This window comes from Lagenorhynchus albirostris, chromosome 15 (genome assembly GCF_949774975.1).
Source record: "Lagenorhynchus albirostris chromosome 15, mLagAlb1.1, whole genome shotgun sequence".
NCBI lineage: Eukaryota > Metazoa > Chordata > Mammalia > Artiodactyla > Delphinidae > Lagenorhynchus > Lagenorhynchus albirostris.
Window position 1 is genome coordinate 59,105,205 of NC_083109.1, and position 23,528 is coordinate 59,128,732.

The following is a 23,528-nucleotide window of genomic DNA, read 5'->3' on the forward strand; positions in this document are numbered from 1 at the left end:
TAGCAATCAAACAGTTCACGTCTTGTGATGATGTCTCCTTGCAAATGGAAACAAATTCAGACTCTTCCTTTAAATTGAAAGTTAGTGGTATTACTTGTCTTTTGAAAAATTATTTTCATTATGAAATTTCAAATACACAAAAGTAGAAGGAATATCGTGGCTACCCATGTAACCACCACCCAGACATCTGGCCATAAAATACCCCAGATCTTCGAGAAATAAAACTTTCCAGGTATGGCTGAGGCCCCCATGTGTCACTCGCCTGTCCTATTTTCCTCCCAGTTGTAGCTACCCCCTTTTTGGAGCTCATTAAAATGTTAAATGGAAATGTAACTCCCAAGCAGCTAGTTGAGGAGGAATATACTATAGAAAACAAATCATCAATGAATGCTTGTTAGCAAAGGACTAGGTGACAACATGGATACTTTTCTTAAATTCATGGTTAAATTTTACTGAATGTCTATACTGAAAATTATAAGCACATCAAAATATTGCTTTCTAAGTTCAGACATGTGAAGAGCTTGTGTTAATTCTTTTGAAGGCTAACTACTGTTTTGTGCTATAAAAAAAAAAGCTCCTAAGAGAATCTTGACTAAGAAGCAAACTGTCAGCAGAGATACCTGATGGGTACCCTGTACCCATCTGTGAACACCTGTATCTTCCTAGGCTGACTTTTTTATGAGCAGACACCCCCCCCACCAAAAGCCACACTCAAAAGGGAATCTCCAAGGACCAGTATCTAAGAAACAAATTATTTTTAAATCCCTAAGCATTTGGCCAAACCTGGTTTTTCAAAGCTTGAGGCCACTCTAAAAGCAGTTAATACATCTTTCTTATAAACTGAAACTAGGAAACTGACTTTCACCAGTATACTATGTTATTGAAAACCTTTTTTCTCTCTAGAAACATTGCTTTAAAAATCACACCTCGGGCTTCCCTGGTGGCACAGTGGTTGAGAGTCCACCTGTCGATGCAGGGGACACGGGTTCATGCCCCGGTCCGGGAAGATCCCACATGCCACGGAGTGGCTGGGCCCGTGAGCCATGGCTGCTGAGCCTGCGCGTCCGGAGCCTGTGCTCCGCAACGGGAGAGGCCACAACAGTGAGACGCCCGCGTACCGCCAAAAAAAAAAAACAACAACAAAAAACCCACAACTCACCGTATTAGAATAGCAAGCAATACGATTTATATATAGTTTTTCAATGATTTCTTTAGGGATTAAAATTTCTTCAGACTTTGCATAATCAGCTATACTCAAAGCTTCTGAATATTGGCTCATAGAGTTGTTCCAATCACGTTCCCGATAAACATCATTTCCTTCGTTAAAAAGATTTCTCACAAGAGCACGTAAATATACCTAAGAAAAAGAAAGTTACCACTTGAAACCCTTAAAGGAACAAGTCAGAGTGTAAGCAAATTTTAATTTTCGTATCTAAAACTTCAGAGGAAATAATTTGACAGAGCAAGAAGCACTGTTGTAAGAAATGATCAAATCCAGGCCAAGTCATTGCTATTTCAGCTAGTGTTTCATCTTGCTTGCTTTTTCCAAGAAAAAATTCAATGTCTCATTATTAAGAGAAGTGCTGCAAAAGCACCTTGTCAATATTTGCTGACATTGCCAACTCTGTGCCTGGGTTAAATTCCTACAAGTGGAACGAGGATTTTAAGGCTTCTGACTAGTATTTCTAAATTGTCTTCCAAAAAGGCAACAACAATGAATACTTATAGCGGCTTGCTTCAGAGCACCTCCACCAACACGTGTGCACACGTGCGTGAGCATGCACACATAAAATCTACACATTTCTAGGTGAGAAACGGTATCCTTTTTTATTTGCGTATCTGATTACCAGCGAGGTTGAACTTCTCCACATTTTTATGGACCATTTGTGTTTCTTCTTTTGTAAATGTTCCGGTCATTTACTGATTTATGGGGAGGGGATGGCAAACCTTTTTCTTACTGTGTAAGTATACACACTCTTCTGGTGGGGGCAGATGTTCTTAAGTCTCCTTCAGGACTTCTATCATTGCTTTAAGATTTTAAAAGTCCTTTCCTATCAAAGTCCTATTCAGCTCTTCTTTGTCTCATTTTACGAATTCACGTCTAAGCTGATAAAAGTAATAAAGAAAACTGTCCAGATCAACCTTTAACAGCTGAGGTGACTTGAGAGACAGGCCGTTTCACCTCCCTGGACCCCAACTGCACGTTTGTAAAGTGAAAGGATTGCTCCATGTGATTGCTAGTCCTCATACTTTACAGTTCTACGTCTGTTTGGAGAAAAGGAAGGAAGGAAGGGAGAGACTGAAATGAACGGAGAGGGAGGGAGGGAGGCAGAGAGAAAGGAGTGACATTCAGTAGCACCAAAACCCACAGAGATGCAAAGCCACAGGGGAACTAACAGTCTGCAGAACTGAGGGCCTTTGGTCCAAGACCCAGTCAGCTGGGCTTTCTCTCTAACTAACTAGATTCCTCTCTAGCTCTTTCCCCTAATTATCCAGTTACCTCTTTACTTCTGTTACAACTTCTCTTCTAAGGAAGAACAGAAGATACTCTGCACTCTCCCTCTCAGCATATTCTGTCCCCCTCATTTTCGATGAAATGAAAGCCTAAATGTAATTGTCAAGGGGCTCAAAAGAAATTAATTCAAAACTACACTAATAGAGAAAAGAAAAAATAGGACAATTGTCCAAGTACGCCGGAAAAAAACAACGTTGTCTTATATACACACGGGTCAGCAAACTTTTTCTGTAAATGCCCAGATAGTAGGGATTTGAGGCTTTGTGAGCCATAAGGTCTCTGTCTCAACCACCATGTCGTGAAAGCAGCCACAGATAACACATTGACAAATGGGTGTGGCTGTGTTCCAATAAAACTTTATTTATGAAACAGACAGGGGGCCACATCTGGGTTTGCCAACCCAGGCTACATGTGGCAGTTCACAGGCTACTTGTGGAGTTCCCAAGCAGACCTTCCCTGAGTCCTTACCGCATACTGTTCCTGTGTTCCTGGATACGACAGCGGTGACCTAAGAAGAAGAAACAAATCAATTCTGATGATCAGGTTCTTATCAGGATTTGTTCACCCAGGAGTCATCTTAAAACTGAGGTTCTCGGGCTTCCCTGGTGGCGCAGTGGTTGAGAGTCCGCCTGCCGATGCAGGGGACACGGGTTCGTGCCCCGGTCCGGGAAGATCCCACATGCCGCGGAGTGGCTGGGCCCGTGAGCCGTGGCCGCTGAGCCTGCGTGTCCAGAGCCTGTGCTCCGCAACGGGAGAGGCCACAACAGTGAGAGGCCCGCGTACCACAAAAAAAAACAAACAAACAAAAAAAAAAACTGAGGTTCTCATGAGCTCACCACTGGTTCAAAGCACATTTTAAAGACCTACTTCTCCTTTATGACCATTATTCACATATAACTGTAGTCATGAAAAAAAATCTAAAACTATTCCTTTGTATTTTCTTAAGTATAACATTTTCCCTGCAAATCTACTCCTAATTAAAGACAGCCTAATTCTTCAAATGCTGAAAAAGTTTTAAAATAGCATAGAACCACTAGTACTATTTGATTCAATTTACTATAGAACAGAGGGGAAGAATGTCCCCTTCCCAGGAGGGACAAAGAGGCCTTTCTGCCTGGACATGGCCACCTGGGCTGTGGTCCTGTCACTGACGTGCTTCATGAAGGCCAGTTAGAGACCGAGCTTCTCAACAGAAAGAGTGTGATCACAAAAGCCCTGTGTGCTGACAGATGTTGATTTTCACTCATCAGAACTGTTCTTATGAGATTAGGTTCAAATTCCTCAGTCTAACATTTTAGAGGATACTTAAGGATTTCAGCCCTAAAAATCAGCGACAGCAAGATCCAGTTCCGAACACAAAGAAATCAATGTCCAAGAGCAGAAAATACTGCTGGAACAAAAATATCTAATTTCTAACCCAAAAGAACAGGACTTCTGAAACGTAACTAAAGGTTTCCTAATCCCTGCTACGTGCAGAGCCACACCAAAAGGAGTTACTCCATGACGAGAACATGAGGCACGCAATAAGCCCTTACTGTATAAACTGTAGTCCTTCCTTAATGTTCTGCTGCCTTTTTCTTCTCTCCTCGGACACACTGGACATGTTATCCCACACATCCACTTTCTAAAGGAGAAATCTGGAAAGAAACAGGCAAGAAATTACACGAGGCACGGGGCTCCTGGACCCCAGTTAAAACACCCATAATCTAGGTCTTGTCGCACGATTAGCTGTGGACACGTCCATCTCCACCGCCTTGACTAGGGTCCTGGACGCCGAGGACACCACCTGAGTTGTGTCTGTGGTCCCCACCGGCTCGTGCGCCGCGAGCAGAGGGCTTCCACACTCTGCTCTCTCCACTTAATAGCCGCGCAGACGCTGTAGGCCCCTCCTGAACAATCCCCACGCTAAAGTCATCTCTCTCTCCCCATTTCACCTTCCTTCCTTCGACGACAGGTTTTGTTCCCAGTCTGTCTCTACGCACACGGAAGCAGCCACGAGAACAGTCCTGGCCTTGTTTTGCTTCTGGAAGCTTTCCAGAAGCAAAATGGTTTCACGTCCGCTTGCCTCTGAGGGGTTTTGACTTCCTTGTGAGCACAGTCTAAACCTTATCTGTGTTTTTTGAAACAATCCTTCTTCGTACAACTGATAGAATAAGGATCTAAGTGAAGTTACTTTAACTGGAATTTTCTGGAGGTAAGGGTTTACCTTCGATGTAACACTGGCAAATGTCCACACTGTGAGTATTTAACCTGACTAGTCGACGTTCATTAAGCAGTTCTCAGAAAGCAACGGGAGAACCACAGAGAAGAGATCTCGGATAAAACATCGTCTCCCAATGTCCTAAACTAGGGTTTCTCAACCTCAGCCATTCAGGCCAAATAGTTCTCTGGCTGTCCTGTGCCCTGCAGGATGCCGACAGCATCCTGGCCTCTACCCACTGGATGCCAGTGGAGGAGGTAGAGCACCTCCTCCCCTCAGTTGTGACAAACTAGTGTCTCCAGATATTGTTAAATGCCCCTTGGCGCGGGTGGGGAGGGGCTGGGGGGTCCACACAGTCACCCCTGGATGAGAACTATTGAGAGCTAATGCTGAGAGGACATCGTGTCACATAAACCATGTATTTGGACCCACGTGACAGGGAAATGGCACCCATGTTTCAAGTTCGGAGCTGAAATGTTTTCGTTTCATTACTGCTTACCATTTGTAAGCAAGTTTTATTTTTAAGTCTACCTTTTTTCAAAGTGTAGAGTGGGGAGGGAGGCTGGAATACCCTGGAGGCTCATAACTGGTGCTAATACTTTTTGTCCTTTATTTTTTCTCCTTCCAGTTTTATTGAGATTATCATTGAAATACAGCACTGTATAAGCTTAAGGTGTAAAACATAATGATTTGACTTACATACATCATGAAATGACGACCATAATAGGTTTAGTGAACATCCATCATCTCATATAAATACAAAATTAAAGAAATAGAAAAAAATTTTTTTCCCTTGTGATGAGAGCTCATCTACTCTCTCAACAACTTTCATATATATCATACAGCAGTGTTAATTATATTTATCACATGGTACATTATATCCCTAGCACTTGTTTATCTGATAACTAGAAGTTTGTAGCTTTTGCTTTTTGTCTTTTAAATATTTGTCAGTTCTAAATATTTTGATCTTGTATCTAAAAGTTGATTACTTTATTGAAGTATTACTGTTTACATGTGTACCTGGTATTTGCCTTAAAATACTATGTTTGAAATTATCCAGAATTAAAAGTTTAAAAAGCCCATTATACTGAAGTAAAACAGCATTGTTTCTGGAATTTGTTTTTAAGATAGTCTAGCTTAAAGGGGGGTAAATGGGTGAGCATGAAACAAGAGTAGCAAAAACATGGGACACTGCTCCAGCTGGATGAGGGGAGGGTATGTGGGGTTCATTCTTCTACTTGAACATGTCTGGCCATTTCCATAATAAAAAATTGTTTAATTCATATGTATGAATATTTACAAGGTTCTTTAAAGAGGCACTATTTCTAAGAGAAAAAAGATGGGAAATTAACTCAATGCCTGTCAAAAAGGAAATGGTTGAATAAACTGTGCTGGAGGGAAAAAAAGGCAAAGTGCAAGTGTCCACAGTAAGACCCTGTTCTATTATTTTAAAAGGGGGAATGGGTATATGTTCATATTTGTTTGTGTATACACAAAATAGCTCCAGATGGGATCACAGAAAGCTACAGCAGTGAGAGAAACCCAGGGGTTCAGGGAAAGGGGTGAGACAGTGTCTTTTCACTGCAAACCTTTAAAACTTTTTTTTTTTTTAACCTTGTAAACAAATGATCTCTGGGAAAAGAAATAAAGTATTAAAAGAAGTCTACAGGGCCTCCCTGGTGGTGCAGTGATTGAGAATCTGCCTGCTAATGCAGGGGACACAGGTTTGAGCCCTGGTCTGGGAAGATCCCACATGCCGCGGAGCAACTGGGCCTATGAGCCACAACTACTGAGCCTGTGCGTCTGGAGCCTGTGCTCCGCAACAAGAGAGGACGCATTAGTGAGAGGCCCGCGCACCGCGATGAAGAGTGGTCCCTGCTTGCCACAACTAGAGAAAGCCCTCACACAGAAACAAAGACCCAACGCAGCCAAAAATAAATAAATAAACAAATGTGGGGTTTAAAAAAAAAAAAGAACTCTATGTAGCTTCTGAGCCCTTTCTTAGAAAGATGACTTACCGGGTCACCCAGCCTTTTTCTTCCATTTTACTTAAAACAGAGTCAGAACCTTAGAACTCAAAGGCACCCAGAGCTGCACTTGGGGGTCCAGGGCGGTCAGGCCAGAGGGACTGGGAGAAAAGAAGTGAAGCCAAAGACAAGAAGCATCCCCTCTCCTTCCGTGAGGGACACATGTCTCCCAACCCCTGTCTGGTGGGGTGGGGAATCAGTTTGAGGTTCACTCAAAAAGTAAATCTGTTGGCTCAGAAGGAACTCCGGGGTAATGATAATCCACCAAGTTAAGAGTCTTAGAGCTATTCCCCCAGAAAGTGCTCGAAAAGCCTTGAACCTTGCCCTCTTAAGGACAAAGGGCAGGTGGAAGAGAGCTGACAACTCAAGCAAGTGATTAAGAGAAAATAAGACGCAGATTCTTAACAGCATGAAATACCATGCCTCCTTTAAATGTTTAAAGATTTGAGGACATAACATCAGGTGATGTCTAAACATAATATGGCAGGGCATTTCATGTTCTGTAGATTTTCCCCCTAAATTTTATTATGAAGAATTTTACACACAAATTTTTTTTTACAATGAACAACATATATCTCTATACTACCTATATCCTACAATTAATATTTTGCTATATTTATTACATCTGCCCACACTTCCGTCCATCTACCAACCCAATTTTGGTAAACTGCAAACTGAGTAGCAGACATCAATTATAATTTACCACTAAACACGTCAGCATACATATCATTACCTGGGGTTCCACATTTATTTACAGTTTTTTAAGGTAAAATGCACACAATTTAAGGCAACTTTTAACAAACGATACACTCATGTAACCCAGACCCCGGTGGTGAGACACACCATCACTGTCACTCCAGAAAGTTCCCTCAGGCCCCTTCTCTAGCCAATCCTTGCCCCACCCCCAGCCCAGGAATCATTGTTCTGATTTTTTTTCCACCATAGATTAGTTTTACCTGTGAAATAAAGCCTCCCCACCCCCCCATCTCATTTTAAAAGAAAACGATAAAGGCTTTATATACCATCTTATTTTCAGATCCAGTCAACAAAATCTGGCCTCAATTTTCAAGTGAGAAAGTATTTGATAAAGTTAATCCAACAATCACTTTCCTTCTTCAAACTCAGCAGCACATGACAGGTGTCCACTGTCTCCTCAAAACAGGGGCTTCATCTCCAGCTGACTTCTAAACGTGAGGGCCCTGGGGCGTCACCAGACCCCCTTCCCCCAGGCACCCTCTCCCCTCAGGGACCTCCTGCTCTGCCCAGATGTTAAATACACTCATCTAGGGTCCGACAACTCCCGACGTCTGTCCCCTGGCAGAGCTTGCTAGATACCCTCTACCTGGTAGTTCTACTTGGGTGTCCAGACATCACACACTGTTCGGAGAGCAGGAGTTTAAATATTATGACAGTGAAAAGGAATGTCGCCTTCCCAACCCTGTCATTCAACCACCCATTTGCCCTGTGAAGGCAATCAATCAATACCATTGTTACCGATCTGTTTTTGTGTCCTGACAAAGACACTGTGTGAACCAAGCTGTATCTTGATTGTAACGGTAGTTACATGAATCTATACATGGGATAAAACTGCATAGATACACACACACACACACACACACACACACAGGCGCGCGCGCGCACATACACACATGAGTCAATGTAAAACTGAGTCAGGTCTGTAGTCTGGTTAACAGTATTATGTGAATGTCACTTTCCTGACGTTGCTATTGCACTACAGTTAGGTAAGATGGCACCATTGGGGGAAGCAGATGAAGGGTTCATGGGATTCTATACACGACTTTTGCAATTTCCTGTGAGTCTATAATTATTTCAAAATAAAAAGTTAAAAATATCCTGTGCATACGTTATTTTTTATACAAACTGGGGCTCCTAACGCGTTCTGCACCTTGCTTTTCTCGATTGGTACCTCATATCTTAAAGGTCAGTCCATATCAGCACGTATCAAGCTGCATTACCTTTAACAGCCGTGCAATGTGCTCCGTGATATGGCTGCCCCATAACATCACCAGCCCCCTAGTCATGGACATTCTGGTTGTTTCCAATCTTTAAAAGTTCACCAGGTACACAGAACATTTCATATATGCATATCTTCAAAGAATTTCCGTAGGATGAAGGGTATGTACATTTCTTTATTTTGCCAGCTACTGCCAAGCTTTACCAGATGACCCTACCCACCACCAGTGCACGAGGGTTCCTCTTTTACCCCTTCACCAAGAAATTATCAAATGTTTCCATCACTGTCAGGGAGACGAGAAACAGTGTGACAACTGTGGTTGGGGTCCTGCTTGTTCTAGTCTATCATTAGTGAGGCCGAACACCTCCTCAGATTTAAGAGCTGTTTGCACTTCCTTTTCCATGAACTGTTTCATTTCCTTCACCCATTTTTCTTCCAGGTTGGGCTTTTCTTACTTATGGAAGTTCTTTATGTGTTGAGGAAAGCAGTCCTTTGTGATGTTATTATTATTTTCTCCAATGTGATGTCAATCTTTTGACATTGGTTATGGTAATATATATATATATTTTTGGCTGCATTGGGTCTTTGCTGCTGCGCGCAGGCTTTCTCTAGTTGCAGCAAGCAGGGGCTACTCTTCATTGTGGTGCGCGGGCTTCTCACTGCGGTGGCTTCTCTTGCTGCGGAGCACGGGCTCTAGGTGCGCGGGCTTCAGTAGTTGTGTCACGTGGGCTCAGCAGTTGTGGCTCACGGGCTCTAGAGCGCAGGCTCAGTAGTTGTGGTGCACGGGCTTAGCTGCTCCGCAGCATGTGGGATCTTCCCCGATCAGGGATGGAACCCGTATCCCCTGCATTGGCAGGAGGATTCTTAACCACTGCGCCACCAGGGAAGTCCCAGTTTTGGTACTTTTTGATAGCAAAAGTTTTATTTTTAAGTAGCTCAGTTTATCAATACTTATTTTTATGGCTTCTGGATTTTGACATACTCAGAAATGCCTGCACCACTCTGAGATCATAAAATAATTCTCCACGTTTTCTTCTACTATTCTCACTGTTCCATTAAAAAATTTTTTTTCATAAACTGGATGTGTGTGTGTGTGTGTGTGTGTGTATTTCCCTCCCAGATAGCTACCAGTTGCCCAAACACCATTTACAAAAAGGCCTTCTATCCTACACTGATATGCATAAGGCGCATACAAAATTCTGGGTCAGTTTGTGACCTTTACTCACCGTTTTTAACTAGAATGCCCCCTAATCCTATGCCCTCCTCCCAAGACTAACCTTTTGCCCAAACTTACCTTCTTAGCACTAAAACCACCTTCTGGCCAATTGCTCAAACCGGAAACCATTCTCTCACCACATCCAGTCAATCCACCGACAAAGGCTCCATCAGTGATACCGTCAAAATACACGCGGGACACCCCAAATCTGTCAGTTCTCAAGCCTCCTCTGCCACCTCCGCCTGAGCCGCAGGTGGATGTCGAAGTACTCTCCTCTCCCACCTCTGCTCTCAGCTCCCTATCCTCTCCACTGTCCCCTCCCCCATGCAGTTCCCACACAAAACTGAAAGGAATGCTCTTTAAAAGCACAAATTGGTTATTGCAGCCCTGCTTAAAATCCTCTGCTGGCGTCCCCTGGGCACCCAGAATCAAATCTAGACTCCTGCCTGTGACGCCGCCCTCACCCAGCCCGTCGCACTGGCCTTCTTCCTGTGGGTTCCTGGGATGAGTCAAGGGCTCTGTGCTTCTGGGACCTCGTGCCTGCTGTTCCCTCTGGCCACGACACTCTCCCCAGATCTGCACGGGCCTTTCACCCCAGAGTCTTGGCTTCAGTGTCAGCTTTAAAGGCCGTCCCTCCCCCCCAACTCTGTCGCCACACCCCACTCTCACCCCATCATTCCCTTCCAGGGGCCCCCTATCTTTCTTAGTCCTGATCACCTTACACTCTCTGGGTCCAAGTCAATGAAAACTTGAATGAAGAATGAATGAAGTGGCCAAGCGTAAAGACGACGCTCCGTATAAAGTACCTGGTACAGCTGTTCACTCAAGGCAAGCGTGACAAACCAAAGGACGGGGCCAAGAGGATGTGACCAGAGGCCAGCAGGGCCGGCTGAGGTGGACCCCACCTCCTTAGGGAGCAAAGCAGGGAGTAAATCAATAGGGTGGGAATCAACCAGAGACAGTGACAGAGAAAAACCTGAAACCGTAAGCAGCTCAAGGAGTGCGGCGAAGGGTTCATTCATTGCCAACAGGGGAAAAGCAAGTCAGCCACACCTTCTTCTCCTTAAACAAAAAGGAAAAGAGATGGGGGTGGGAGCTTTGAACAGTAAAAATAAATAAATAAAATATGCCAGAAACTCAGATAGGAATTTCATTCAATTAACTAAACTCTTGCAAGCTGGAACATATATCACCTTTCTGGAACCAGCTGATTTTAAGTTCCTTACTCACTCTGAAGCTTTACAGGAGCAAAGGTCCCCTGGTTCCCCAGTATAATTCCTTACATATTTATTCCGTACTTGTTAGGTGGAACCCATTATAGTGAAGTCCAGTACAAAGCTATCACTAAACCATGAAATGCTAAACTGTGAAATTTTGGCCTTACATGGTAACTTCATAAACTAGCTCCCCTTATCAGAAAACACCAAGGAAACAAAATGTGACTACAATATCCGGTAGAGATGGAAATAATAGCTAACACTGAAGCCTCTTAGTGGACACCGGGTATTGTTCGAAGTTCTTTACACATATTAAATCATCTAATCCTCCTAAGAACCCTGCGAGGTAGGTACTTAAGAGGAAACGGAAGCACAGAGAAGTGGCGCACAGTCCAGGATCACACAGCCTGGAAGTGGCCGAGCCGGCCACGCTGGCTCCGAGCCTGAATTCCTATCCACAGAGCAATTCCGCACCGCGCATGCCAGGAGGTTGAGCACAGCTACGCTGGCCCTGGGCTGGGCTCTGAAAAACACATGCAGCTGCGACAGACAGGTGGGCACGTCAAAGCCACTCGAGAGGAACAGGACAAACACACGCCTTTGCACACGCAGGCACACACGATGACGTGTGCAAGGGACATGATTTAAAGCAACTCAGACAAGCAGAGGGTGTCCACGGTGTGGACACAGAGAGTTAGGATAGCACTCCGGGGCCAGAGCTTTGAATGGAAATATGCTCCGCCCACAACATCACGTGTGTAGATGCAAGGAATAAATATTAAACAGCCTTACTTCCGAGATATCTTCACACAGAACCAGAGAAGGTGACCCAGGGAATGCGGCACAGTGCCTGTATTTTTGCCTAAAAAGGTATTCCTAAGTTTCAAGTGAAAAATTATAATTTCCAGTCTGTATTCAATGCTACCCTCAGACTCAAGCCTGTCATGGTAATGGCATAAACAAACACGCACGCAAAGTAGTTAAAGTTCCTGTCACCCCAGCTTGCAGCAGTGTTCGTGCACTCTGGTAATACTTACAAAAGCGCATGGATATATTACATCCCTCAGTGACCGCAAACCCAGGGAGGGAAACATTATTACAGATGTTCTATCACTTTCTTGGAAGACTCAAACTCCTACTGGATACTTTATGAGACAGTTTTCCCCTTTCACTGAAAACAAAACTCCCATGATGAAGGCTGTGCTAAACGACATCAAGAAGGAAATTTCATATTTTTGCCACACTCCCACCCCTGCCCCCGAGCTATCCATTTTGAACTTGCTGTCAGATATAGTAACATGTGCCAGGTGCCCATTATAGGGCCCAGCCCTCCTAAGGCCCAGGGAACATCTCACCTCATACAGGAACCCTGTATGGGAGGAATGAACAAGAAAGATGTGAAATCTTCCAAACAGCTTGCCCAGGGGCGCCCAGTGACACGTCCAGGACTGCAGAGGAGGTATTCTGAAGCGCCAGATTACTCTCCTGCTCCAGACTCAGGTATTCTAATAAAATACAAAGGTTCCACTTCCTTATTTGTGAAACAGAAAAATTTCTGCCTCTCTCTTACTGCATCCATTACCTGGTTCCCAAAGCTTTGAAAGATATGTGAAATTAATAGTAATCGATTAACTAAAAACACATCGTTAAACTCATAATAAAATTAAAAAGCAAATTTCTTGTTGGGGCAAAACCTGGTAAGGACAGGTGGCCTTGTTTCTTTATATCAAAGCAAATTTTCACCTCCACTTAATATGCTTCATGTGTGTATGAATTAAAACAAACGTATTGGGACTTCCCTGGCGGCAGAGTCGTTAAGAATCCACCTGCCAATGCGGGGGACATGGGTTCAAGCCCTGGTCCGGGAAGATCCCACATGCCGCGGAGCAACTAAGCTCGTGCGCCACAACTACTGAGCCTGCGCTCCAGAGCCCGCGAGCCACAACTACTGAGACCGCATGCCTAGAGCCCCGTGCTCCGCAACGAGAGAAGCCATCGCAAGGAGAAGCCCGCACCCTGCAAGGAAGAGTAGCCCCCGCTCCATGCAACTAGAGGAAGCCCGTGTGCAGCAACGAAGACCCAATACAGCCAAAAATAAATTAAAAAAATAAAATTTAAAATAAAAATAAAACAGATGTATTGTCACAAGCATAAACTTTTAAACTTCTGGATTAATGTTTTACTATTTCTTCCCCCTAAAAATACTATCTAAAGTTTTCCTCTTGATTTGTAAACACATCACACTTTGGAGAAAACAAATTTCACTTCCAACCCTAAGATTCCGGAGAAAAAGTATTTTCATTTAAAAACAAACCAAAAAAAACCACCTCAAGATATTATCTGGAAGTCGTCTCCACACATCATACTTTCTCTCGAAAGCCCTTCTAGAGTAACCAAGGCAACAGAATACAGACATATTGTTTCTACCTTGTCCTTTATTGGAATGCTCACAACTTTCCAAACGTCACTCTCACCATTCCTAAAGTTGAGGATTTATAGGAATTGATTCTCTCCCACTTAACATTGATTTAACCCTCCCAAACTGGCAAGTTTTACAGTTAATCAAAATTAAGAATTAGGGGACAATATGGTTGACAACCACCATATTTATTGGCAAAAACTGACAGCATCTGAGGGCTGGGAAGGGAAAAGAGTGTAGGTCAGGGTATGACAAGCGCCCAAGAAAAAGCCACAGTAACTTGGAGGAAGGCATTTAGGTGGCAGAGGCCCTGAAAACTAACATGCTCTTTGCATCACACACTCAAATATTGAAAATATTCAGCTTTGATAGCTCATGATCTGATTCTGAGACGAATCTTACACAACTATTTCCAGACTACAATACACGGTATACATTTTTTTCAACAAAGAAAGTTCTGTCCACTAATTTAAATTATTCTGCAAATTAGAACAAGATCCTCATTAAGCAATCAGCTCGACAGTTCAGTTGAGAGTGAGAAGGAAGAAGCAGGGGGTTCCTTGACAGGCTAAGAGAGAGGAGGCCACGTGCCATCAGAAAAGCAGTTAAAAATAAGCAGATGCCATAGGCTCCCAGCTACCCCTGCCCCCATTCCGATGCTCTGGCTGAACACTGTCCAATAGAAATATAATGCGAGTCATATATCTAATTTTAAATTTTCAAGTAGCCATGTTAAAAAAAAAGAGTAAAATGAAACCAGTGACATTAATTTTAATAATATATTTGCATTAACCCAATATGTTGAAAACATTATCATATCAACCTGTACGATTTAAGTAGAAAAAAATTACGAATGAGGTATTTTACTTTTTTTTCCATACTAAGTGTTTAAAATCAGGTGTGTCTTTTTCACTGGGAGCGCATCTCCATTGGGTCTAGCCACATTCCAAGAGCTCAAGAGTCCCTTGCTATCAGTGTCCACCTTCCTGGGCAGCTCACATCGCCTTTAGGCAGACCCTTGGTTCTTAAATACCTAACTACATATGCGGGGACGGGGAAAGTACCCGACTCCAGAAAAATTCACCCAATCAGGGTGCAGACACAACCTCTCGGGACCAGCCGGAGCTTTCCAGCTGGACCACACCCCTGCAATGACCGTCCCCAACAGGAAATTCACCCTAATGAAACCTGACAGGTCTTCATTCTTTAAGGGTGGGGAAAAGAAACCTAAAGCCCGGCCGTCTCCGTATCCACAATATAAGCCAGGAAACCATTCGCCGCGCGTCCTAGACGTGCGCCCCGGGCAAAAAAAAAAAGGGGGGGTGGTGGTGGGGAGTAACCCGAAATAAACGAGCCAAGAGCCCCGCGAGCATCCTTCCCGCCCCCAAACCCAAGGTACAGAATTAGGGGTCCTAGATCACCGAATCAGATACAAAAAATAGGAAAAAAAGAATCTTTTTTTTTTTTTTTTTTTAGTTAACCAGAGAGGAGGTATTTTGCCAACGGAAACACATGCTGGGACGGAGGGAGCGGCAGCCCTCTGCACCCCACTTGGCGGAGACGCGCCCCCAGGGTGAGCCCCGCACCGCCCCCAGGGAGGGAGGGGACCGGGACCCGCCCGCCTCCGTCGACTCGCCCGCCGGGCCCGGGCGGCGGCGCGCGCTCGGACCGCCCCTCCGCCGGGGCCGCGCGCCCTTTGTGGCCGAGCCCTCCGCCCCTAGGGCCGCCGCTTCGCCGCGGGGGGCCAAGCGCGCCGCCCCTCCCCCGCCCGGCGTCCGTTACCGACCGCGCGCGAGCACGAGGCGGCGGCGGGCGCGCGCCGGGCGGGGGCGCTGGACGGGGAATCAGGGCGGCGCGCGGGCCAGGCGGGCGGCGGGGCCCAGTGGCGCCCACCTACCTGCGGAGACGGCCGCGCCGACGGGCAGGCAGTGGCGCGCGGTGAGCGGGCAACGGCGGCGGCGGCGGCCTGGGCGCTTGCTTGCAGCTTCCCTTTGCGACCGGTGGTGGCGGTGGCTCCGCTGCCCCCGCGCGGCGCCCTCTGGCGGCCGGAGGCCGCGCCCGCCGCTCGGGAGAGGCCGCCATTGGCTACGCCCGCGAGCGTCGGCACCGGGGGCGGTGGCGGCGCCACGTCGGGCCGGGCGGCGGCGACCCTCGGCTCTGGGCTCCGGGGCCGCCCCTGAAGCGGGCGCGCGGTCCCTGCCGGGCTGGGGCCGCGGGGTGGAGCCAATAAAGGGCCAAGCGGTTCCGGGACGCACCCATCCTGAGAACTGATTGGGGCGGAGATGCAATTCAAATTAATGGGCGCCTTGGGTGTTTTTTCTGGGCAGCGGCCCCGGGGCAGAAGAGCAGGGAGTTAGAACAGCGTCTAACATGGAACTGACCTAGTTTCGGGTGTCGGGAGGCCTCCCCTGAGATACTGTTTATTTAGCAAATCCTTATCCGGTACTTCCTACTTTCCTAGTTGTAACTCTGTGGAGCCTCTGGGCAACCATTGTTGTCCCCTTTCCCGCAGATGAGGAACGGGAGCACGGAGCTCCGCGGCAGCTCTGTGATGGACCCTAGAGGGCCTGGCCCCCTGTCCTTCAGACCCGCCGCCCCCCAAATGCCACCTCATACACCTGTATTTTCAACAGCCAGCGGTGCTTGGGGCTCAACAGCGGGCAAGGCAGAGTCCCTGCCCCATAAGGGGATGGGGGGTGGCAGTGGGAACCCACAAGGATGCAAAAAAAAAAAAACAGTTTCGGGCAGTGAAAACCAAGGAGACTAGATCAGGGTAATGAGACCATGATGGGAGGGCTCCACTTAAGGTGGGATGAGTGAGGGCGGGGTGGAGATCTGAGAAGATGACAGCCGTGCAGAGACGGGGAATGTGCTCCAGGAAGAGGGAAGGTCAAGTGCAAAGACCCTGAGGCTGGAGCTTGGTGCCTGGGGAACAGGAGGGGCCTCTTTGGTGGGTGTTTTTGAGGGGAGAAAGGTCTGAGTGACCGAGGGGCCACAATTTGGAATTTGGAGTTTCTTCTGTGTGGTGCTAATGAGTCTGAATTGGGAGTGACACAATGTGATCTACATTTCCGGAAGTTCTCTCTGACTACTGTGCAGAGACTGGGCGGTAGGAGGGACAAGAGGTGAAGCCGAGGCTGGGAGACTAGCTGGTGGCTCTGACAGTCGTCTGGCTGACATAGGTTTACAAACCAGATGTACTAGCTCAGGCCGCTATAACAAAATACCACAGACCTGGAGGCTTAAACAAGAATTCATTTTCACACCGTTCTGGAGGCTGGAAGTCCAAGATCAGGGTGTTGTGTTGGCAGGGTTGGTTTCTGATAAGAACTCTTTCCTTGGCCTGCAGGTGGCCACCTTCTCACTGTGTCCTCACATGGCCTTTCCTCTGTGCACAAGCATTTCTCTTCCTATAAGGACACCTGTCATTTTGGATTGGGGCTGCACTCGTATGACTCCATGTAACCTTAGTTACCTCCACAAAGGCCCCATCTCCAGATACAGTCACTTTAGTGCTTCGGGTTTCAACATATGAATTTGGAGAGGACACAGTTCAGTCCATAAGACCAGGTAAGCACTGTGACAGAAACATTCAAGGAGAGCTGATAGGAAGTGGCTTTAGGGGAGGCCCTCTGAGGAAGGAGTTCTGCTCATCACTCAGGTCTCAGCTCAGACATCTTCTCTTGGAGAGGCCTTCCCGGACAGCCACCTAAAATTGCCCGTTAACTCAGCACCCTGTTTGGTCATCACTCTCTGGAATGACCTTGTTTAATCATTTGGGTGCTTATTTGTGGTCTTCCTCCACCCCTCCTAGGACAGCAGAGACCCTTCCTGCATTGTTCTCTATTCCCAGCCCCTAGAATAGTGCCTAGAACTCTATAAACATTTCTCAAATGGATGTCCCTGTGAAACTTGGAGCTAAGATCTGCAGGATGAACAAGAGATAATGAGCTGCAGGGGTGCGTGGAGAGAGAGGAAACATTTTAAGTCAGAAGATGCTGAAAGGCCAGATTGGCTGGATCACAGAGAGCTGGGTAGGGTCCCAGGGAGGTGAGACAGGAGATGAGCAAGGGCCAGGCCCTGAAGGCTACTGTAAAGCTACATGAAGCTGGACATCATTCTGCCAGTACAAGGAAAAACTCTATGGGATTGTATAAGTTTCCTATGGCTGCTGTTACAAATCACCACATACTTAGTGGCTTAAGACAACACATATTTATTATCTTACCTTTCTGGAGGTCTGACGTCTGAAATGGTTCTCACTGGGCTAAAGTCAAGGTACGGGCAGGGCTGGTTCCTTCTGGAAGCTCTAGGAAAGACTCTATTCTCTTGTCTTTCCCAGCTTCTAGGGGGGGCTGCCTGCCTTCCTTGGCTCATGGTCCTTCCATCATCTTCAAAGCCAGAAACGATTGGTCAAGCCTGTCTCAGGCTGCATCTCTCCGATTCAGCTTCTGATGTCACATCTCCTCTGACGCTCCCTCTTTCTTCTTTCCCTTATAAGTACCCTTGTGATTATACTGAGCCCATCCAAATAATCCAGGATGATCTCCATATGTATATATGGAAGAGTTCTTATGAACAGAACATATGTATTCTAAAGAAGAGAAGGCAAACAAGGCCTGTTCTTTTTAGATAGGTTTTGTTTTTGCTAAGGTACGTTGAATTAGTTTGTGATCCCATTCTTCCTACTCACCTTGGATTCTCTACTCCTCTGTAGGTTGTTCTGTCAATTCTTAACTGTTTAAGGAGTCAACATATAAGTCTATCTTTTGTTGCCTTGGTTTTTCTTTCAGCTGGGCACCAAATTAGGAATCTTAGTTTAAGAACCTCATCTCCTAGCACTCATCTGGAAATATGGGAGTGAGTTCTTGGGCCGTGGACATCTCTGGACAGCAGCTCTTGTTACTATCCAGGCAGTAACAGCAGTGGTAGTTCTGTGTCATGTATAAAGTTCCCCAAGATTCTCAGCTGAAGCTGGCATGCACCCTTGACAAAAGTGGTTTTTGTTTTATACATTCACATCCTAAGTCCCCGCCAAAGGAAAAACGAAGTGTTTATATCATTATAAACACCATTCTCTCTCATCCAAGCTCCTCCAAATAAACATAAAGTGAATGTTCTAGAATGAATGTTTGTGTCCCCTCTCCCAAATCCATATATTAGAAATCCTAACCCCCAATGTGATGATATTAGGAGATGGGCCTTTGGGAGGTGATTAGGTCTTGAGGGTGGAGCCCTTATAAATGAGATTAGTGCCCTTATAAAAGAGGCACAAAGGAGATGATTTCTCTCCCCATCATGTGAGGACACAAAGAGAAGACAGCCTCCTGCAAGCCAGGAAGAGGGTCTCACCGACATCAGATCAGCTGGCACCTTGATCTTAGACTTCCCAGCTGTCATATCTGTGAGAAATAAATGTCTCTTGTTTAAGCCACCCAGTCTATGGTATTTTGTGAGAGCAGCAGTTACGAACTAAGACAGTGAACATCTAAGATACAAGCATCTGGTCAGTATGGGGTAGCACAGTGGTGGAAGGAGAGGGACTTTGGAGTTTGGGAAACAAGGGCTAAATCCCAACTTGCTCCTTACCCATCTGGACGGCCCTGGGCCAGTTTCTTACATCTGTCTTGAGCTCATCATCTTTTTTTTCTTTTCTTTCTTTTTTCTTTTGGCTGTGTTAGGTCTTTGTTGCTGCGCGTGGGCTTTCTCTACTTGCGGCGAGCGGGGGCTACTCTTCCTTGTGGTGCACGGGCTTCTCATTGCCGTGGCTTCTCTCGTTGTGGAGCACGGGCTCTAGGGCGTGTGGGCTTCAGCAGTTGTGGCACACAGGCTTAGTTGCTCCGCAGCATGTGGGATCTTCCCAGACCAGGGATTGAGCCCGTGTCCCATCCCCTGCATTGGCAGGCGTATTCTTAACCACTGCTCCACCAGGGAAGTCCCCACATCATCTGGGCAGGGTGCACTTGCACCCCACCCCACGCCCAGACACTGTGAGGCATGCTCCCCAGTACCCCTGGGAGCTACTGCATTTGGAGAAACTATTCTTGAGGGGCGTGACGGAAGGGTGAGAGATCTCTTAGGTATCCTGCGGTGGCAAAATGCTTGAGAGTCACTGGCTTAAAAATGGAACCTCAGATATATACCCACAACTTGAGGCCACTATCATGGTATTATCTACGGAAATGGATTGACCACAGGGCCAACCTCAAATAAGAATGAAAATAAAAACGATCCATTTTCAAATATTACACACCTGTACCAGAAAAGGAAAACCTTCAATTTTATAGCAACTCAGAACACGAAAGGCATGTGTTAAAATATTTGCCAAATGACCCCATGATACTGTGACAAGCCACAGGTACTGAATTTTGTCAGCACTCATATGGAAATCTGTTCTGGAACCTACATGTGCAGCATAAAAAAATGTTTATATTATTACATTCCTTCTTGAATAAGCAAGTAAATTGATTAATCACTGCGAATCACCTGGGCTACATTTCTTCCACATTCTGCTTTGATGAAATGCTGAAGTATAAGAAAGATACAAAAATTATTGACTGGATTCTTTTATTTGGGTTTTTAGGGTGTATATGGATTAGGCGTTTGCTTCCTCTCCACTTTCTCTTGGTATTTACCTTGCATTATTCAGCCTTGAAGATGGCTTGCTAAAACCCCTGCCCATGGGCTGGTTGCATGGACATCAACTTACATGTGTAACTAACTGCAAGCAGGCTCCTAAACATTGTATAAGGCAGGAGAGCCCTAATTATCCAAGGGAAAAAAAAAAGGAGCATATACATAAATAATCGGGGGAATAATGAGATAGACTTTATGTTTTACTTGTCAGCACTTTTTCCAGGAATTCTTTGGAGCTCTCCTCCCCCCCATACTAAGTTTAGTGCCACAATGTATAGCACAGTTCCTTGCTTTTATTTGAGGAGACATATTTGACATTCAGAAAAAGAGTTGATCCAACTCTTAGTCGCTTCTGGGGATAGAGGAGCATGAGAAATCAGGAGTGCTGCCTTCCCAGTAGGAATTCTTTCCAATTTTTTCCCCAACTTCTTTCTGCCCCAAGTTGGAAATACAGGAGTCCCTTTTCCATGCATTCTATCTTCCACTCCATACCTGTTCCCAGCTGGCTTTTCCTCCCCCATCCTCTGATTAATCTTGCCCATAATTTCTACTGTCTCCAACCTCTGGGACTCAAGCCACCTGGAACTGGTCCTTTTGGAATGGTGGATGGGATCCAGGGAGCTCCGTTCATCTGTTCAACAAATATAAGTGCCAGCTACATTCAGGGCACTTTGCTGAATTCCAAAACCTACAAGTCACGGTTCCTACACTCAAGATACTTAAAATTAAACTTGCTGTTTGATCCCCCAAGAGGTGGGCTTGGGAAATAGAAAATTAGAACAGGAAAGCACAGGGACCCCTATGATGAACCAGAAACACAGGTTAAGGGAACCTGATCTGTAGGATGTAGGGTCCAAGATCTTTGTCCTTTAACATGTGAGATTCTCAGGACATGTGTAAATGAGGAGAATTAACATGAAATCAGAAGAAAACTTACCACCGACACTGCAGTTTAAAAGGTACTTCCTGCCTCAATTAAAGGAAACTGCTGTCAGGCTCCTTTAATCCAACTAATCTACAATAGAGTGTTTTGTTTTTTTAAACATGTTGAAGGATCAAATTTTACTCAGTCTTTTATAGCCTTTGGCAGGGTGCCAAGACTTATTAGGAAATTGCAGAAAACATAAATATAAAAAATGTACAAGTTCTCCCTTGAATAACCACACGAATGTTTCCAAAAACATGTCCAAAGCCATTTTTCCCTTCTGTGAAGTTGTTATAAAATGTACTTAGCACAGACCTACATCTGCTGCTCTAGACTGATTTATAGCAAAATTTAAATGAATGTATTTTAAAGACATTTGCAAAAAGGAATAAATGTGAATAAATTCTAAATCTGAATCATGGTCATCTGGTTGTGCTGTAAATTTTAAATATCAAAACAAAACAGGGGCTTCCCTGGTGGCGCAGTGGTTGAGAGTCCGCCTGCCGATGCAGGGGACACGGGTTCGTGCCCCGGTCTGGGAAGATCCCACATGCCGCGGAGCAGCTGGGCCCGTGAGCCATGGTCGCTGAGCCTGCGCGTCCGGAGCCTGTGCTCCGCAACGGGAGAGGCCACAACAGTGAGAGGCCCGCGTACTACAAAAAAAAAAAAAAAACCTGAGCCAGCTCTTCTCCCTAACATTCAGCATCCATCCTTCAGGCATGATATTTAAGGCATGTGTCTTCATTAGGAGAGATGTTTCTAGGAGCATGCATGTGTGTGTATGTCGCAACCAAAAAAATTCATATAGGGACTTTCCTGGCGGTCCAGTGGCTAAGGCTCCACGCTCCCAATGCAGGGGGCACGAGTGTGATCCCTGGTCGGGAAACTAAGATCCCGCATGCTGCACCATGTGGCCTAATTAATTAATTATATTCCTATGGAAATACAAAAAAAACTTTCATGTATTTCACACAAATTTATTATAGGATGGACTTAAATCTCTTGTTTCTTTTCTAGAATAAACATATCTAACGAGGTTGGTTTTTTTTTTTTGGCTGCATTGGGTCCTCGTTGCTGCACACAGGCTTCTTATTGTGGTGGCTTCTCTTGTTGTGGAGCATGGGCTCTAGGTGCACAGGCTTCAGTAGTTGTGGCACACAGGCTTAGCTGCTCCACAGCACATGGGATATTCCCGGACCAGGGCTTGAACCCGTGCTCCCTAAATTGGCAGGCGGATTCTTAACCACTGCGCCACCAGGGAAGTGCAACATATCTAACTAGGTTTTAAATATTATTGGGTTCAACGTAACTTTGTAAGAGCTTTCTTTGATTCTCAATTCAAATGTTAATTTTCTTCACCTCATCTACAGTATGCACAGTCTGTCTTGCTTTTCTTCAGCTTTGATCAGGGGAATTGGTTTCAAGTCTGCTAGTTTATCTCTAGTGAACATTAGAGTAGTGTGGCACCTTTCTTTTTGGGAGGACATCAAATTCTAGCAAAGAAGTCCCTCTAATCAAGGGGACCCAAAATCTTAGTGATTCAGTTACCTTTTGGGGGGCGAGTTCCTTCTCCAGCAAAATATTTTACTGGTATTTTCTTTCTTTCTTTCTTTCTTTTTTTTTTTCTGGCCGAGCCATGCGGCTTGCGGGATGTTAGTTCCCAGACCAGGGATTGAACCCGGGCCCCCGGCAGTGGAAGCTTGGAGTTCTAACCACTGGACCGCCGGGAAATTCCTTACTGGTGTTTTCTTTAAAGAAGTTCATGAATGGGTATGTCAAGAATTTTTTAGTAGCAATGATCTTTAACTAGTGAATCCTGCTTACCCTAGATTAAGGCAGAAAACAAATTTATAAGCACATGTAACTTAATCATCCAGGTAAAGCCAGCTTCGATGTCAAGAAAACCCAGTCTTTCTCCATCTGTCAACTCTGCTTTTCATTCTCAGGCAGGTCCTCCGCTTGTGGGGGCATTGCAGGCTTATGGGGCATATTCTCAGCAACCGCCACAAGTCCCGCACATATCCAAGGCCTGACTCTCATTGGCCAGAACTGGGTCATACGACCATCTGGAATCAATCACTGAGACCAGGGGGATGTTATACAATTGTGTTGTTATACACTTACATTGTATACAATTGTGTTAGACAGTGATGACTTGGGCTTCAACCATATACTCACCCCTGGAACTGGGGATGGTGTCAACCCCACCAAGAAACGGAGAAGGATAGTTCCTCCAAGGAAGAGTGCTGGTACCTAAAGAAGGTTATGAGTGGATAGTACCTATGTCCAAAACAGGGACTCTATTTTTAGTAAGATAATAAACTGATATAGGTCTTCTTCTGTTCCAATTCTCTACTCTCCTAGGCAATCTCATTCACAGCTCTGGCTTCCACTGTCA

At 45.5% G+C, this 23,528-nt stretch overlaps 1 protein-coding gene across 2 annotated transcripts in view; it reads right to left on the reverse strand.

The window, feature by feature from the left end:
- Nucleotides 1-15,584, reverse strand: part of ZC3H7A (zinc finger CCCH-type containing 7A) — a 34,586-nt gene extending 19,002 nt beyond the window's left edge. For both annotated transcript variants that reach the window (XM_060122691.1, XM_060122692.1), the window contains exons 1-4: nt 15,467-15,584; nt 4,051-4,152; nt 2,984-3,023; nt 1,160-1,357 (exon numbers count right to left, since the gene is read on the reverse strand). In XM_060122691.1, the coding sequence (XP_059978674.1) occupies nt 1,160-1,357; nt 2,984-3,023; nt 4,051-4,118 (306 nt within the window). In that variant the 5' untranslated portion in view covers nt 4,119-4,152; nt 15,467-15,584. The remainder of the gene's footprint in view (nt 1-1,159; nt 1,358-2,983; nt 3,024-4,050; nt 4,153-15,466) is intronic.
- Between the last annotated feature and the right edge of the window lie 7,944 nt (nt 15,585-23,528).